Source organism: Callorhinus ursinus, unplaced genomic scaffold, assembly GCF_003265705.2.
Source record: "Callorhinus ursinus isolate GAN/ISIS: 27379988/994484 unplaced genomic scaffold, GSC_fseal_2.0 scaffold18, whole genome shotgun sequence".
Lineage (NCBI taxonomy): Eukaryota > Metazoa > Chordata > Mammalia > Carnivora > Otariidae > Callorhinus > Callorhinus ursinus.
Window position 1 is genome coordinate 18634172 of NW_027397080.1, and position 18889 is coordinate 18653060.

General features: G+C 39.9%; 1 protein-coding gene across 1 annotated transcript in view; it reads right to left on the reverse strand.

Annotated features, from left to right (window-relative positions):
* The window catches only part of CLIC4 (chloride intracellular channel 4), a 71400-nt gene that overhangs the window by 21265 nt on the left and 31246 nt on the right, over positions 1–18889 (reverse strand). The window contains exons 2-3 of the mRNA XM_025856439.2: positions 12955–13064; positions 1971–2096 (exon numbers count right to left, since the gene is read on the reverse strand). Of these exons, the coding sequence (XP_025712224.1) occupies positions 1971–2096; positions 12955–13064 (236 nt within the window). The remainder of the gene's footprint in view (positions 1–1970; positions 2097–12954; positions 13065–18889) is intronic.

An 18889-nucleotide genomic window follows, 5' to 3' on the forward strand; every position in this document is an offset into this window, starting at 1 on the left:
GAAGAGACACGGGTTTTTGAAGTCCTATAGGCCTGGCTTTGAAGTATGCCAGCTCTGTCACCAGCAACTATAAAACGAGGACAAGTTATTTAGATTCCTCGTCTTCAGTTTCTCCAAAGTCTTGGAGAGGAGTGAGGTAATCCACAAAATAATCCACAATGTACAGTGCATAGCACACAATTAGCACTTGAATGTTAGTTAGTAACAGCAGAGGCATCAGCAACATCAAAAATACTCCCTTCTATAAACAAAGTGAAATTTTAAAACTTTATGTAGAAACATTCTTCAGAATATAAACTACAACAGAAAAATAAGGAAAATAATGGAAATAGGGACGGGGATTAAAGAGTACACTTAGCATGATAAAATAAAATAAAATAATAAAAAAAAACACACACAAGGAAAATACCCTTAGAGAGAATTTAGCACACTGAACCCTTTAGAACTGAAAGATCTCCAAGCTTTAAATTAAATTATTTAAACTGAAAGAAAAGACCATCTCTGGTTAGAGTATCTCTATGAATATGCCCAAACAAAATCAAGCTGAAATTTCTATATATAAAAAGCAAAGTGAAAATGTTTATTTTGGGACTGCCTGACTGGCTCAGTGGGTGGAGCGTGCAACTCTTGATCTCAGGGTTGTAAGTTTGAGCCCCACAGTGGGTACAGAGATTACTTAAAAATAAAATATTAAAAAAAAGAAGAAGAAAATGTTTATTTTCAAGGTCCAATTAAGAAAGCTATGATATGTCTTATAGAGGCTGCAAGAAACCAGAATATTTTGATATTAGTTCTACCATTATCTTCATGTCCATTACCTCTGAGAAAAACAGCAAGAAGGAATAATTACAACTGTTCCTACAGTTGAAGAAAGCCTGGAATGCCCATCGTTCTTTCATTCCCCTGTGAGATGCCACTTTTTGTAAATTAAAGCTGAATCCAAATGTTCTCTCTTTTTTAAAGCCTTTCCTGGTTCCACTCACTTTCCCTCACCACCACCACGACCTCTCCATCCATACTGGACTGTGTTTCCTGAGGATAAGAATGATGTTTTAGTCACTACCTTATTTGTAAGGCTTTGTCGCCTAGTAACTGTAGAACAAATGAATGAGTGAATTCTGAGTAACTGACTATTTTAGAACTCTCTGACCCAATAATCCCATTCCTGGGAAATTTATCTGGAGATGGAGAGTAAAAGTCAAATCAACTAGCAAGAAAGGCTTGGGCCAGAAGAAAAACATTTCAGTTTTCAGGATAATCAAGGCAGAAAAGCCTAAAGCAATCCGAAACGGCAATGCCAAGATTACAGTATGATGCAAAACTGCACATTTGCAATTCAGGTAACTGTCACTATAGTCCATCTATCCCTCACCTGTACCTCAGGCTATAGAAATAGTTGAGTACCTTAGAATCGTTAACTATGTGGACTAATGTGCAGGACCTGGGAATCTAGAACACTTCAGAGAAATACATAAAGAAAAACTGAATCCCAGGGACACAGTCTAAAAAGTCAATTCCCTTGGGTGATAGCTTCAGACAATTACCTTTCAAATGGCCTGATAAGAAACCCCCCAGCAACCTGCTTAGAGATTCTGGCCGGGTTCAGTCCGAACCTGTCTCTCCTTATCCCTTGTCTTCCCTGAACTTCTCTCTCAGTTTGGGACCAATTCCCCTCAAATAGTCTTTCCTAACCTAGCTCCCATGTCCCAAACCTACTTTCAATGTATACTCTATAGCTTAATCACATTCCTACCTATGCTTACTGGCCTAGCCAGAAGGCAGTTCTGACATCTGTGTAGCATTTAGTTGTAGCATTAATTATAATGAATGAAGAGAAGCCCCAATCACTGCAACTTAATGCTGTATGGATTTAACTACAGTACAATCCAGAGAAAGATCTCTAAAGGCCAGAAAAGACCAAGCTTTAAAGAGACGGCAATATTTTCATGCATATTTTCCTTGATACTCACTTGGGAGGGCATAAGACTTCTTCAAGAAATTCTTCAATCTTATTTACATCCGTTTTGACTTCATTGTTGAACGTTATAAATGGTGGGTGGGTCCCAGGAGCCAAGTTCTGCAGGTCTGCAGGCTTCCTGTTAGGCAAAACAGTCAAAATTGGATCATTTTTAACTCTGGGAAGGCAACAATACTTTAAATACTCAGAGTGGTTTTAAATGTTTACATATATAAAAATGAGTAAGAATTAGTATTTTGGGGGGCGCCATGGTGGCTCGGTCAGTTAAGCATCTGACTCTTGATTTCAGCTCAAGTCATGATCTCAGGGTTGTGAGATCGAGCCCCACATCGGGCTCCATGCTGGGCGTGGAGCCTGCTTAAGATTCCCTCTCTCCCTCTGCCCTTCCCAGCTCGCACTTGCTCACTTGCTCTCTCGAAAGAAAGAGAAGTAGAATTTTTTTTTCCACTAGTTAAAACAGCTGCAATACTATTCTATGGAGAAGCAAACCTTCACAAAGCACAAAATTCATGATAAGAAAATCAGGAATCTCTGATTCTAACCAAAAGACAAAGTTCCCCATTCTTATTCCAAATTCAACTGAAGTGCTTATTAGAAATGGTGGTAGAATTGAAAGGAAATTGTCTCTGGTCTCAACTCTAGCACCAACTCATTGTGTAAAGATGAGTAAACAATAACTTCTCTAGGTCTTCCTTTTTTTTTTTTTTTAATAAGGAAGAGCCACTGATTCCTACAGTCCTAACTATGAGATTCCAAATTCAGCTGCTACCAATTTTCCATTTTCCTAGAAGTCCACACTCAACAAGGAAAAAGATCACCAGTCGAAATGACTTCAGTATATAAAACATAGCTAACCAAAGGTAAGACACAACACAGAAAGGGCAAAATATTATAGTGAATCAGAAAGGCTCAAATACATATTAGATTAAGAAGTTTGTCCAAATTCATTAAAAAGCCATCAAGTCAAACAGATAGGAGCCAAAAGAAATGGACACACAATAGATAAAATAAATGAACACACAGAAAAATGTAAAAAAAAACAACAAACCAATTACCAAAGAAATTCAAGTGTAAACTATGATGACATCTCTCTCCTATTAATTAGGAAAAAATGAAAATACACAGAACACTGATAAAGATGGTGAAAGTGGATACTTACAACTACTAATAGCATGGAACGTTGGCACCACTCTATTAAAAAGCAAAATGGCTCACCTAAGCCCACCAGTGAATCCTAGGATCAATAATAATGACCAGATAGCGCGTATATCCTAATGATAAAATACAAAGCATACATCACCATCTATGAAATATTCTTAGAAGAATTCAAAGAAGTTTAACCCAAATCTAGAATCAAGCCTCCTAAGGCAGCTGTCTCTCAAAGTATGATCTAGGGGACCCTTTCACCGGGTGGTCCATGAAGTCAAAACCATTCTCATAATACTAAGACATCACTTACTTTTTCCACCCTCATTCTCTCATGCCTGTATAGTAGAGTTTTCCATAGACTACTTGTTGTGTGGTATTACAAAGTATTGTATACAGAAACAGACGTGAGAATCTGTCTTCTATTAAGACAGACATATGAGATGTACCAAAATGTAAAACAATGCCACTCTTCTAACTAATTTTGTTTTGGAAAATATGGCTTTAATTAAAAACATATTTCTGTGATAACAAATAATAGGTTCACGATTGTTCTAACTAGTAAATATGTTTTAAATTTCTCAGCTTTAATTTCTAATACAGTAAAGTTAATAGATATAACCCACATAACTGAAAGCTCTTTGAGGTCCTCAATAATTTAAGAGTATAAGGGCGTTCTGAGACCAAAAAGTTCATTTACAAGAAACTTGAGGAGATGCAGGACAAAGTTAAATGATACCACAAAGAAGCAATCAGCCAAATAGAGAATTTGGGACACTCTACAGTTCAACAGAATGGATTTCTAGTCAATGGCATGAGGGGGAAAAAGCCAAAAATGGTGGCTGGAAGGGACTGTTGTAGATTAAGAAAAATTTAAGAGACATAACAACCACATATAATGAGTAGAATTTGTTTGGACCGTGATTTGAACAAACCAGGCAAAGAAAAAAAGATATTTTGGAGGTAACTGGGGAGATCGGATCATATGCTGGGGACTAGACATGATAATGGCAGGGTGGTTGGGTGAGAAAATGTAAGTACTGTTTGGAGATATACAGTGAAGTATGGAGGGTTGAAATGACAGGATTCCCGGGATTTGCTTTAAAACATATCAGGAGGGATAAAAAGAAGGAAAAAAAGGGACAAAGCAAATGGGTAAAATCTCAATAACTGAGTTGAAGTTAGGGGGAAGTTTATTCTATTCTTGTGTATGTTTGAAAATTTTCATAATTAAAAAGATAAACTTTGAAAAACTTAAAAAAAGCTTCAAAGAACTTTTCCCCTACCTATTATTCCAGCCCTTCCTTCATTCCCTAACATAAATGCACAGAACTTGAACAAAGGCTATCTCTAAGTGTACCATGAAGATGAAATACTTTGTCACTGAAAAGAATTTTTTAAAATAGAGTGTACCTCAAAATCTCTACTCATCCCCGCTAACCAATTTTCCCTGGTCTTACACCTATTCCTTCACGGCCCCTCTCCTTTTTTCTCCCTCCACTCCATTCAGGTTTGGAAAGTTATTTCCTCTATGACTACATTCCAAAAATACAAAGGCTTATTAATTATCTGATCATTCCAAATTTTCTAGCTCAGACGCCCCCCCCACCAAGCTCTAGAGCCCATCTCCTTCCCAAACCAAAGAAAAATATGTTTTCTATCAACTTGTATTAAGAACCTAAGCTCTAGGGGCGCCTGGGTGGCTCAGTCAGTTAAGCGACTGCCTCTGGCTCAGGTCATGACCCTGGAGTCCCGGGATCGAGTCCCGGGATCGAGTCCCGCATCGGGCTCCCTGCTCGGCAGGGGAGTCTGCTTCTCCCTCTGACCCTCCCCCCTCTCATGTGCTCTCTCTCATTCTCTCTCTCTTTCAAATAAATAAATAAAATCTTAAAAAAAAAAAAAAAGAACCTAAGCTCTAACAGAGGACTTTTAAAAGTCAAAATCTGATTTGATGTTCAATTCTGATACCTTTCCTGAGCAGACTTTGTCTGAGAAGGTAAAGTTGAGCACAAAATGACGGGAAAACATGAAAGCTGAGTAAGTCTTCCAGATCCACGTGTATTTAAACAGTGATGTACACACGAGACTCTTGGAACTCATGTAAGTACTCAACTCCAGGTCAGAACTAATCCGTTTCTAGGTTTCATGTCTTTGGTTTGTTTGGTTAGTCCTTTTTACTTCTCACCCTGACCACCTGTTCTTTGATCACTAACAAGTCCACCAGGTCCCAGACTGTGCCATCTTTGGTCTTCAAGTCCCCTCACGTTCCCACTCACAGCTCACAGATGTTCCCAGTTACACTTTATTTCCTCCTCAACTCACAAAGACCTTGTACATAACCAAGGGTCCAGAAACCCTAACAGTTCAGGGTGTATAAATTTATTTTCAAGTTTTAACATTTTAAAGTTAAAGGGGAGGGCACCTGGGTGGCTCAGTTGGTTAAGCATCCGACTCTTGGTTTCAGCTCTGGTCATGACTCGGGTCATGGGATGGAGCCTCACACCAGGCTCCTCCGAGCTCAGCGGGCAGTCTGCTGGAGATTCTCTCTCTCTGGCCCTCCCCCCGCCATTGTCACTCTCTCTAATCTAATAAATAAATCTTAAAAAAAAAAAAGACTTTTCTCATTCCAAAGTTATAAAACATATGCATCAACATTTTTTATGACTAACAGTCCATTAATGCCTAAATATAAGGTAATAACATGCATCTGTATGTTTTACAAATAATTTTTTCATGAACAAGGTAGAGTTATTAAAGGGGAAGAAAGGATAGATGCTTTACAATAACCCATGGGGGGAGGGCAGCAAAATAAGTAACAGCTATTCTATAATAAATTATGACAGCTTTTAGCTCTCCAAATAAAAATGCAGAAGGATAGAGTTGACACGGTAGAGAAGAAAGAGTCAAAGACTGAATAAAAAGGACCTGGTTAAAGTCCCAAATTGGATAGTTCTGCCATCTACCAGCTATGTGACAAAGGAAATCACAACCTCTTCGGATTTCCTGCTCTGTACTGTGATATAAGACCTGCTTTGCCTGTGAAGATCAAATAAGGCGTGTGAACGTGAGCTAAACCAAAGTGTGTGAATGAGATCCACGCCTGCTTTCAGGATCACATTTAACATAGCATTATGCAGGAGATGAGACTGGCAGTTTTAAACTCTACTTGAGGTCTGATGGTTCAAAACTGGTTATCTAGCATTAACTGACTGGTAATAAGAAATCTGATTAACAGAGGCTTGTAAGTTGGGTGCCTGGGTGGCTCAGTCAGTTAAGTGTCTGTCTTCAGCTCGGGTCATGATCCTGGAGTTCCAGGATCAAGTCCCACACTGGGCTCTCTGCTCCGCAGGGAGTCTGCTTCTCCCTCAGACCCTCCCCCATCTCGTGCTTTCTCTCTCTCTCTCTCTCTCTCAAATAAATAAAATCTTTAAAAAAAATCGAGTCTTAAAAGTAAAGTGAAACCAAGCATATGATTACCAATTTTCTACTAATATCAGTGACTAGTGACTATTCCATTTTGTTTCTGCTGAAAAGCTGTATCGATTTTTAAAAAGCAAAGGTGATGAAACTGTTTTCTAGGATTAAGTGTTAAGATGAAGGGCAACCATGTTGGGTCCTTACTCCAAGTGAAAGTAGATCCCAGAAGAAACTTGGATGCATCTGAATGGATTAGCAGACTTCAAAATAAATGTTCAAGTTGCAAGCACTGAGGTGACTTAAACTGTATCTATGGAGTCATCAGCCAAGCAGAATCTCACCTGGCACTCCCAAGGCCTCAGGTATTTGGTTTGACCCACAAAGGCTCATTTTACAGATGCTGCATAGAAACTTAACATTTCAGAAAGTGCAGGGGGACAGAAATGAAACTGAACAGACAGGCAATGGCTGAAACTGTCAGGACATCTTTGGTTTATTTCATAAAAGCCCTTCAATAAATACTCAATGATTCATTCAAACTCATTTCCTTAAGTGACATCTAGAAAAAGCAAAATGCAGAGCACAAATACTCTTCAATGTTTGGGGGTTTTCTTATTTTTAATGTTACTTATCTCAGTAGTCTTTATTTATTTATTTATTTTTTGTCAGAGTAGATGAAAAAAGATTCTTTTGCTTCTGGTTGAAGGAAAGGAAATAAAGAGAAACAAACTAATACAAGAGACAGAGAGGGAAAGGAGAGCTAGGAGGAACCTCATGGGACCCAATACCTTAAGCAACTTAAGTGGCTTAACTTCAATTAAAGTTTAATTCAGCACACTTGCAACAATTGGCGAACACTGGGCTGGTGGCTCAGCTCCAGCTGCTGCTTATAAAAGGAGTACATTATAGCCACAGGACCCCGGAGCTGGGTCTTAGAGATGACCTATTTTGTAACTAGCTGACTCCACTAAATGGAGGGGAAAAATACCATGTAGAACTTATATATTTTTTTTAAAAGACATTTATTTATTTGACAGAGACACAGCGAAAGAGGGAACACAAGCAGGGGGAGTGGGAGAGGGAGAAGCAGGCTTTCCGCCGAGCAGGGAGCCTGATGCGGGGCTCGATCCCAGGACCCTGGGACCATGACCTGAGCCGAAGGCAGACGCTTAACGACTGAGCCACCCAGGCGCCCGAACTTATATATTTTTTTTTTAAAGATTTCATTTATTTATTTATTTGAGAGAGAAAGAGAGTGTGCGTGTATGTGTACACGGTGTGGGGGGTGGGGAATGGGAGAGATAACCTCAAGTCTGCTTAGGATGGAGCCCCACGTGGGCTTCATACTGGGCTCAAGCTCACAAGATTGAGATCATGACCTGAGCCAAAACTAAGAGTCAGATGCTCAATAGACTGAACCACCCAGGTGCCCCTAGAACTTCTATTTTTAATTGATTTATTTTTGAAGGTACTGATTTTCAAGGCATAAAATTCATCCACACAAATCAAGAGAATATTGGACACTCTATGGCAAGTATGAAAAAACAACTTAACACCAAAAATACTTTGTTTCAGAATACTTATTCTTCACTAGGTTTGCCATATTCTGACTAAAGTCATCAACGGAATGAATGAATCATGGATTCACCAAAACATACACACCAAGGTCCCAGTTACTAAGCATTTGTCTATGTGTCCCAATTCAACCAGTTAAAGGATTTTATTTTCATGACGTGGTATACTGCTAAATCTTTGTCTACTTTAATGTCAATTTGCAGAGCAATCATGTTAAAACAAAACAGCACCAACCAAAAGGTTTCAAATACAGCTTCTGTAATTCTTAAGAGATTTTCTTAACACAACTTAGAGTTTACACTGATAGGTTTAGAAAAACATTCACCAATAATCCGTTTTTCTAATTCAGCTCTTAGTAACCTCAACAGGATCTATCATCTTTGAAATCATTTTGAAAAAGCCCGTGAAGATGTGGTAACGAGACATGCTCTCTCTCTCTGCCTGTCCATGTCTGTCTCTCTCCGTGTATCTGTCCCCTCGCCCTCAAAACACACACACACACACACACACACACACACACATGGGGCGTCCGCGTGATTCAGAATGTGTTTACGAGACACATTTGCAGGGGTAACGAGGGCTTCATGTAGCTCAAGTCAACCTCACAAAGGGAAAGAAGGGAGTCTGGACTCTCCTGACTGGCCAATAGCAGGAAATTGAGGGTTTCTCTGCAAGGCTGGCCTGTTCCATTCCATTCAGTCTCTCTCTGTACGTGTCATTCACACCGCTGTCACCACATGGAAACCAAACTGATCTCTCAGCTTGCTGAAGACAGCTTTCAGAAGCATGCAACCACAGAGACATGATAAGGAAAGCAAATTAGCTAAAGAATCTATTTAGAAATCAGATTTTGTTCTGAGTTTATAAATGACTTTCAAGATTTTATGGCTCCATGGCTCCATGTTAAATGGTTACAAAATTGTTAAAGTTTAAACTATCGTAAGCTTCCAAAACTTTATGCTGTTATTAAGTGAGTCTTACACAATACCTCACAAAGGTATGTTGACATGTGCAGCAGAAGGAAACCATTTGTGACAATGCAAAGGATGAGGAAGTGTCAGCGTTTAAGGAGGAAATGGGAAAATGGAAGCATACCTTTCCCAGATCTTTTTTTTAAGATTTTATTTATTTATTTGACAGAGACAGAGAGAGCGAGAGCAGGAACACAAGCAGGGGGAGTGGGAGAGGGGGAAGCAGGCTTCCCGCCGAGCAGGGAGCCTGATGTGGAACTCTATCCCAGGACCCTGGGATCATGACTTGAGCCAAAGGCAGACGCTTAACGACTGAGCCACCCAGGCGCCCCATTTCCCAGATTTTTTAAAAGCAGTCTTCTCCAATTTATTTATTTTCTCAGAGAACACCACGGAGGAGGGATTTTATTCACTGGTAATATAGCAAGTATCACTGCTTTTACAATAAAAAGCTAATTTCTTAAACTTATCACTTCTCAAAACTAAAAAAGCTTACCTAACAAGTATGTGACACTCAGCTACATCCAAGTCAGCGTCTCAGGGGTGGGTGTGGGGGGGTGGGGGGAGTCTGAGAAATAGAGACAAAGAGAAAGACAGGGGGCCGGGGGACGACTGTTGTCACACTTTATTGCTTCTCTCCCCTTTGCCTGCCTCTCAGGCTTATCTGTGCTCTAAAGATGCTGATCACTGATTTAGAAATTTCCGGGCATAATGAAGGTAGCAGAAGTCTTCAAAGATTTTCACCATTGCCCAAACCTGTCAGCCAGGAAGTATGATATAAAACAATGAATTCTATTCAACAAAAGGTCGGAAAATGGTTTGATGAGTAGTAAAAAAGTACCTCCAACAGTGTTTGGCACATAGTAGACAATGAAAAAGAAGAAATGTTAATGTTTTCCTTCCTTTTTCGTGAATTTAAAAACGAGGTAACTGACCTCCAAAGATGAGGCGTCTTGCCCAATGTCCTAGGGAAACCAGTGACAGGGCTCTCTCCACACAGAACCAGGGCTCTTTCCCTAATCCACTGCTCCCCATTTGATGACATGTGATAACATTTTTAAATATGCCCCAAATTTTAATATTTTCATTTAGATTTACCCGAAGATTTTGCTTAAATGGTGGTTCCTTCTGAAGCCCGGGCACTTTTTTTTTTTTTTTAATCTACCAGTTCTGTAATACAACTGCATCATGAACAGAAAATGAGGTTTAGAAATGACTCCCACCAAAGCATTAAGGCAGCACTGACAGGCAGGCAATGGGAGACTGTTCCAAGCCTCACAGGGGCACATGAATACCACCAGCAGAGTCATTAACACCAGCTGAGACTCAAAGAGAGCGTGTCACAAGGTGCCAGAACTAGAAACCAGCTTGTTCGTATGGATGAAATGTCATGTAACAACAATTTCCTCAGAGCACACAGTGGGCCTCTAAATAGTTCACAATCGAGTCTTATTGCTCTCCACCGGTTGGTTCTACGAATCAGTCCTCTTCAGCAAGGAATTAGCAATTACCAGGAAAAGCAAGAAAATAAGCACTAGAGGCACTTCCTCCCCCACAGTTTTATAAAAACAGTCATATCTAAAGTTTTAAAGTTAAGATTATGAAAAGTACTTTTTACTACGGAGTGTTTTACTCCTCCGTGACAACGTTATCTTTCAACGTTTTATTGAGCCCATGTTCACTCTCTTGAAATCTTACTCAAGACTATAAGTGTCTAAATTCATAGAAAAGGTCCGGAAGGATAAAGACCAAACCTAAATGCAGTGGTATCTGTGAGGGGGAAGCTGATGACCAGGGCCTGGGGGTGGAGGGGATTCATTATCATGTACTACTCTTCTACACCTTTAATGGCCCTCAAGAAGCATGTTTTAGATGTACCATAGACCTAAGATTTCTAAAGAAAACTACTATTGGCTCCAATTTTAAGTGCTCTCTGTTGATTTTACACAAAGCCCTAGAAAATAAACAGACATCTTCTTTGGATGGTGATACTGACTAACTAGGAAGCCCTGAATCTTTCATCCTGCCTCCCATGTGTCACTTTTTACATGTAGGGTATATTACTCTTAAACATATACAAGTCCTCAAATATCAACCAACTTACAGGAATAATATCTTCAGGAGCTTGTACAGGAAAAGTGAAACAGCCATTCTGAGTTCACTTCCTTTCCTGAACCAGATCCCCCTCATTCACGGCACTATCACTGTATGAACCACAATCAAGCACTGTGTCGAGCTGCTCAAAGAAGGCTTTCTCAAAGCGTGGCAGTCAACTCGCTCGCTCAAAGCCAAAAATGGAATAGGAGAAATCCGTGTATTTTAAGACACGGTTAGGGTGTGTGCCTGGCAGCATGGTCTATTTTTAGGTTACATTGAGAAACTTCCTTTTTGAGCGCATGTAGGGAAAAAAAACAGTAATAGAAGGGTAACTGCATGAATTACTTCATTCTTATGGCAGCTCTGTCTAAAATGAGGTAGGCGTACCTTTGGAAGAGCCTGCAGTTTGAACTCTCACCATCCCCAGAGGTTTACCTCTGCATTCATATACATAACTAAAGGGGTTCCTGGAAGACTTCACAGCTTATTTTCAATAAATAAACCTTAAGTCTCTACAGTCTCAAATAAGTGCACTAGCAGTAAGTAAAGAAGAAAGTTTAAGGAACAGACAGAACAAGGGAATGCCAGCCGAGAACTGGGAACGGAATGACAGCTCCCAGATAACTCTCACTTGGTGATGCCGGGAGGGATAGCACACATGAATTCCGCCACCCATCATGTGACAGCCCAACCAATTTCTCCTCGATCCTGTTCGTGACTGACATGCTTAAAAAAATAAGCAACAAAGGGCGCCTGGGTGGCTCAGTTGGTTAAGCGACTGCCTTCGGCTCAGGTCATGATCCTGGAGTCCCAGGATCGAGTCCCGCATCGGGCTCCCTGCTCAGCAGGGAGTCTGCTTCTCCCTCTGACCCTCCCCCCTCTCATGCTCTCTCTCTCGATCTCATTCTCTCTCTCTCAAATAAATAAATAAAATCTTTAAAAAAAAAATAAGCAACAAACCATGTTGTCGCCTTTGTGTCAAGAGGCATACCTTTCCACTGCCTAATCCTAGATTTTGTTAGTATAACTGTTCTTAACCCTTGATTAATTCTCTTCTTTTTCCCTAAGTATGAATGTTCTTCACCTCAAACCTGTTTGCTAAGGAAAAACAGAAGCTCCTGAGTCAAAGGAGCTTACTATTTATCAGGGCTCTTCTCAGCCCTCTCCACTTTGTTCTATGGAAAGTGAGAAACACTCTTCAACTAGCAAGAACAATCACAGGGCCACGGATAATCCCTCTTATCTTACAATCATATTTAACCAAATATGGTTAAAATCGTATTACAGGAAATTCCTATTATTCCCTGAAAAGTAGAATAAATGAAATAGACCACAGCAGTATTCATCCTCCTAAAATCCCACTCTTGTTTTTAAGGATCCAGACTACATACACCGCGTGTTTAGTACATTTTAAACCAAGAAGTTGTCCGCTTAGAAAGTAAAGTAAAGCTCCACGTTTACCCCGGAAAGTCAAAAATGTCCCTGCATCCACACTAAAATTTAGCTCCTGGTGCTGCTCTTGAAATTAAAGGTAAACATACAGTAAGTTTTTAAAAATACTGAGTGGCCAGTAAATGCAATTTACTGACACTGTGAGTTATCCATAATACTTATACAAGTTAAATTTGTCCACAAATCAGCTGAAATTTAATAAATATATTTATTTCCTTTAGAGAACATACGCATGCAAAGTGAGGAATGGGGAGAGATTCAAACTGAAAACAGTATATACTCAACTTAAGTTGATTTCAAACTGCAACAAAGTCTTACCTCTTCAGATCCACAGTTGTGACACTAAATACAACTCCTTTGAGCCAAAGAATCATGAAGAGCCTCTGGGAAAAGGGGCAATTTCCTATGCTTTCACCATCACTGCCAGCCTGGGAAAGAGAAATCAACATTGAAGAACAGGGTCAAAGTGGTGATACTCAAAATGATAGACCAATTTCTGATTTCTAATCAACAGCTCAAGAAAACAGGAAAAGTTGCACTGTAGAAGGGAGGGTGGAAACTCAGGTCTCTTACTCTGCTTTCATTTGCCCCCCTCTCTTCTTAAAAATGGCCAGTCTACTACAGCACTGTCCTATAGAACTTTCTGCAGTGGTAGAAACGATCTGTATTACCACTGTCCAAATACAGTAGTCATTTGTGACATATGGCTAATGAGTGCTTAAAATGTGACTAATTCCACTGAATTTTTTTATTTGCTTTTAATTAATTTTATTAAATATTAAGTAATTTCTTGTTCTATGAGACAGTATTCTTTATAAGGCAACATAAAGGGGGGCGCCTGGGTGGCTCAGTTGGTTAAGCGACTGCCTTCGGCTCAGGTCATGATCCCGGAGTCCCGAGATCGAGTCCCACATCGGGCTCCCGGCTCAGCGGGGAGCCTGCTTCTCCCTCTGACCCTCTCCCCTCTCATGCTGTTTCTCTCTCTCTCAAATAAATAAATAAAATCTTTAAAAAAAAAAAAAACATAAAGGGGGAAACTTGCAGGTGTATCTATCTCCAAAGAGTTAAATAATCCCCAACCCCCACTCATTAAAAAAAAAAAAAATTCATTATGAAAATCCCATATCCTGTACACATTCCTTCAAGGAGCAAGAAAATAACAAGATATCTTTATAAAAGCTATCTGTAATCCTACTTAATATGAATGGAGCAGCTGACGACCTCCCCGAGCTCAACGGTGAGGTAGAATTTTCCAAGAAATCAGGGTGGGACAAATCTTTACTCCTCTCAGGTACACCCCCAGTTCACAAAGGAGGGACAGGGGAAGCAAAGAACAGGAGTGGGGGCAAGAAAGCCAGCATGCTGGAAGAGAACATTCTGACACTTGCTAGGGAGCAACACAGCCTTCTTCACCACAAAGTCTGTGGAGAAAGCCAGAAATAACTTTCAACAGCTCATTCAGAGACGCATGGCTCAAGTTCTGTTTATTATCCTAAAGTAACTCTCAAAACATTCAGAAACCATTTCGGTAAGATGCTACATTAGAAAAGTTACTGATTCCTAAACTAATGGGGAAATAGGGTGAAGTAAAAAAAAATAAATAAAAGCAGTTACCTGATTAAGCATAACACAACTAACAAAATAAATGGGCATAAAAGGAGGATCCCAGAACCCTACCCTAATCAGACAGCACGAGAGAGTTACAACTGAAGTCGTTTTTTGCTTTTTAAATCGTTCTTTATCAGAAACAAAACATACACAGAATTGTAGCCAGAGTGAATCGTATTAATTTCTAGTACTGCAACTTGCACAAACTTGACTTCCTAAAGAAGGCCTAGTTCTTAAACTTTAAGGTGATTAAGAATAACCTAAATAAACATTTTAAATGAGGATTTCTGGGCCTATATCCAGAGATTCTGATTCAAAAGAATTCCTGGGTGGGGCCCAGGAATCCTCATTTTGTTTTAGGCGACCAAGGAGATCACAAAGCAAAACATCTGCTCAACACACTGAAAGACACTGGTGTGGGAAGTTCAGGATGACAGTCCTTCTTCAAAGTGCAAGTCAGTTCATAGTATTAAGTCATCCTACGATACAATGTAACAAACCAGTACTCAAGGTTGCTTTTTTGAAGATGCTGGCCATCCCAACACCTACAGAACACAGATAACATGGAGGTGAGTTTACCACAGATAATAAAAAGTTAAGATATATCTTTCTATATAGCTTGATGATTAATATTTTTACACAAGGCTGTGGCCTTAGATACTAAAATTTTACTATCATTCTTGTTTTGTTTTCCCCTCCCAGTATTAACATGCTTAGCAGCAGAAATATAACAACAAGAAAACGTCTACCAAATCTCAGCCTTACTGAGAAAGCAGTGAAGTCTGGTAGACAAAGAACAAGTCTGACTCACTTTGTCCTATTCCACTCGTTTAATCTATAAAATGAGCCATAATTTCCCAAGATGCCTGTCATAGCAGTGTTAAAATAATTATATTGGTAAAGAATTTGTAATAAAGATGTTACATATAGGCACTTGGAAAGACATTAAACCCAAGGCAAGCTGGAGATAAACAGCAACTGGCTACAGATCAAAAATACCACACCACAACTTCCAACGACGGGCTGCAGAGCGTATGCTGGAGTTCAGACGGAGAATCTTGGGACAGGGATGCTGCCGGAAGACCTAGTCAGGATGCAAATGCCCCCTCTCCTTCCACCTCCCTTGCCTATAATTTTCTAGCAAACTTTACCAAGGTACTCTCTCAGGCATATCTGAAGCTTATTACACATCTCATACTCCTTATAAAACTATTCTTTTATGCACACCCAAATAAAAGTATGTGTAATCTTCAAGACAGATCTGAAGAACTGCTATTTTAATCAACTACTTCCAAAACTCATGACAATTCAAGCAAGAAACATTGCCAAGTACAAGTTTTTCTGAACTTTTAATAGCATGAGAAGATTGAGAGCTAATAACCAGATAATGTTTTCATCAAGTGTAGTGAAACTGGAAAAATTCGGATCTCTAAAAGTCGTAAGTCAAAAACTTCCTCTTTTAATGCATGTTGTAATAATAAAGTTCCATTTCAACATTTCAATAAAATTCCACTCAAGGTAAAGGATCAAAAGCATGCTCTTCAGTATGAACTATACTGAACATAACCTACTGGTACAATCCACTGAGGAGGATGTTCTGGTATAGTGGAAAGCATTACACACTGAAAATCAGGGTACCTTTATTCTACACCCAGTTTTTTATTATAACAAAAATTAACACATAGGTATATCTAACCATAGCGTCTAAGAAAAGTATACCTTTGGGCGCCTGGGTGGCTCAGTTGGTTAAGCGACTGCCTTCGGCTCAGGTCATGATCCTGGAGTCCCGGGATCGAGTCCCGCTTCGGGCTCCCTGCTCAGCGGGGAGTCTGCTTCTCCCTCTGACCCTCTGACCCTCTGACCCTCTTCCCTCTCATGCTCTCTATCTCTCATTCTCTCTCTCTCAAATAAATAAATAAAATCTTTAAAAAAAAAAAAAGAAAAGTATACCTTTAAGAAAAAAAAAGAACTTTGCTTTTTACTGCTTCTAACAGTACACTCATTATTTTAAAAGTAATTAAAAACTGAAACCCTGCAGGTCAGAGTTCCCTTACCTTTGAACCATTCGCTAGTTGCTTAATCTTCTAGATTTTTAATATTTTATTCATTTATTTGACAGAGACACAGCGAGAGAGGGAACACAAGCAGAGGGAGTGGGAGAGGGAGAGGCAGTCTTCCCGCGGAGCAGGGAGCCCGATGCGGGGCTCGATCCCAGGACCCCGGGATCACTACCCGAGCCGAAGGCAGACGCCCAATGACTGAGCCACCCAGGCGCCCCTAATCTTCTAGATTTTTATTTTCTGTGTACATACTACTTTTCTCTTTTAAAAATGTGATCACACGATATACAACTTTTTTGTGATCTACCTTATTTTATTCTCAATTTAATGCAATCAACCCTCCAGAGGCTGTCATGTGCCTGCCAGAATGGTGTCCAACAGGGCCAAGGAGAGAGCCAGGGCTTTCTACCCTGCCAGCCAGGAAAAGGAGGCCCTATTCCTCCCCCCCGTCCGGCGGGGGGGGGGGGCGGGCGGTCAGAGGAGGCCCGGTATACAGTAGTCAGGACGCTCACGAGCAACTGGAGGTGATGTCAGCAGAGACTACAACAGGGAACTAGAACCCCCAAGCCCCGCCTAGCAGAAATGAGGAGCCACCCAGGGGATTCCGGAGGCCACTGTAGCTACTCATTCTCTGTGTGGCTGCAACAAGGCAAGGTCGTTGCCCTTCTCCCCTCCCACCCTCCTCCAGAGCAGCATCAGAGAAGCCTTATTTGAGTGTTAGAGAAGTTTAAACAAAGCTTAAACAAGATCCAGAGTCTCATAACACAATACGAAAATGTCCAAGTTTCAGCCAAAACTCACTTGTCATACTGAGAGCCATATCAAACTGAATGAAAAGAGGCAATAATGTCGCCATCAGGATGACAGAGCTGTTAGAATCTACTGACAAAGATTTTAAAGCAGCCATGATAAAAGTGCTTCAGTGAGCAATTATGAACAGCTTGAAACGTGAGAATATAGACAAAGAAACAGAATATGTAAAGAACCAGAAGGAAATTTTATAACTAAAACATAAAATAACAAAAAAAAAAAAAGCTCAGAGGATGAGCTCAACAGCCAAACTGCCAAATGGAAGGAACAGAGGAAAGAATCCCTGAATTGGAAGACAGAACAGAAACGACCCACTCTGCACAGAGAAAAAGTAGACTGAAAATACCCCACTTCCTATATATTTCCATATATTGAGGTCATCCATCTAACAGTTATTTTTGAAGGCTTCATTTATGCTATTCATCCAACAATTTCCTATGTATAAATTTATTCTGTAGAAACTTCGATACAGATGCCCAAAGACACAAGAGAGAGGAACACTGAAGCACCGTTTGTAACAGCAAACCACTGACGACCGCCCAGCGCCGATAAAGGATCTGTTAATTACAGACCACCGCCGGAGGGTGGAAGGCTGGGCTAACCGTGTGGCCTTTGCTGGCATGGGTAAGAGTATTGTCAGTTCTTCCCTGTGGTGTTTGAAGCAGAGCAGCTACTGCCTGAGTCTTCTGTCTTAAGCCTCGGCTGCCCCTTTCCTGGTCCTCTGGCTACAGCGATAGTGGACTTCTCTTAGAGCCCTGTCTGCACCTGTTGGTGTTTCCAGCTGCCAGCTCCTCTAGCTCTGAGTCTGGGATAGACCAGGGCAAAAAACCCAAGGAACTCATCTACTCTGCCTTCCCAGAAGCAGAAGTCTCTCAGAAGTATTAAACTTAGAAAGCAAAATTAAAAGTGTAGAAAATGTGGTATATCCATACAGTGGAATAGTATTCAACAATAAAAAGCAATGAGGTATTTTGATATATGCCAGAAGTCAGATGAATTTTGAAAAATTATGCTAAATGAAAGGAGCCAATCACAAAAAAAAAAACCACAGAGTATATGATTCCATTTATATGAAATGTCCAAAATAGGCAAATCCATAGTGACATAAAGTAGATTAGTAGTTACCTACCTAGGGCTTTTGTGGGGCAGGAAGGAAAAAGGGTTGAGGAATGACTGCTAATGAGTACAGTGATTTTTTTCTGGAGCACTAAAAATGTTCTAAAATTGGATTGTGGTGATTGCTGTACAACTTTGTGAATGTACTAAAAACCACTGAACTGCACACTTTAAATGGATGCATTGTATGATATATGAATCATATCTCAATAAAGCTGTTTTAAATATATAGGCACAAATTACAAGTATAAATATACACATACTAGAAAAGATTTTAACTTGGGAAATATAGTTCTAATATTATGATTTCATAGTATACAAAAAACATACATGCCCATAATGTTTTCCCCAAAATTAGAAAACTCAAATAAAGCAAAAACTTGAAGAATCCCACTGACACAGAAATAATCACCAATTTCCAGATAAAGGATGAATCTTCCCATTCCTTTGGGTTTTGTTCTTATAAAAGGGGTAAGTTTTGTTTAACTTGCTATCTGGGGTTTCTCTTACACACTCATTATTCCTCACCCTTCTCCCTTCAGGCCTCTGTTGTAATTCTTCAATTGCCTAATACCAGTATTTAATCAGAAACTGCCAGATTAACTCCTACATTGCTGAATAGGGGTCACTGGTAGATGCCATAAATATTTTAATGTTTT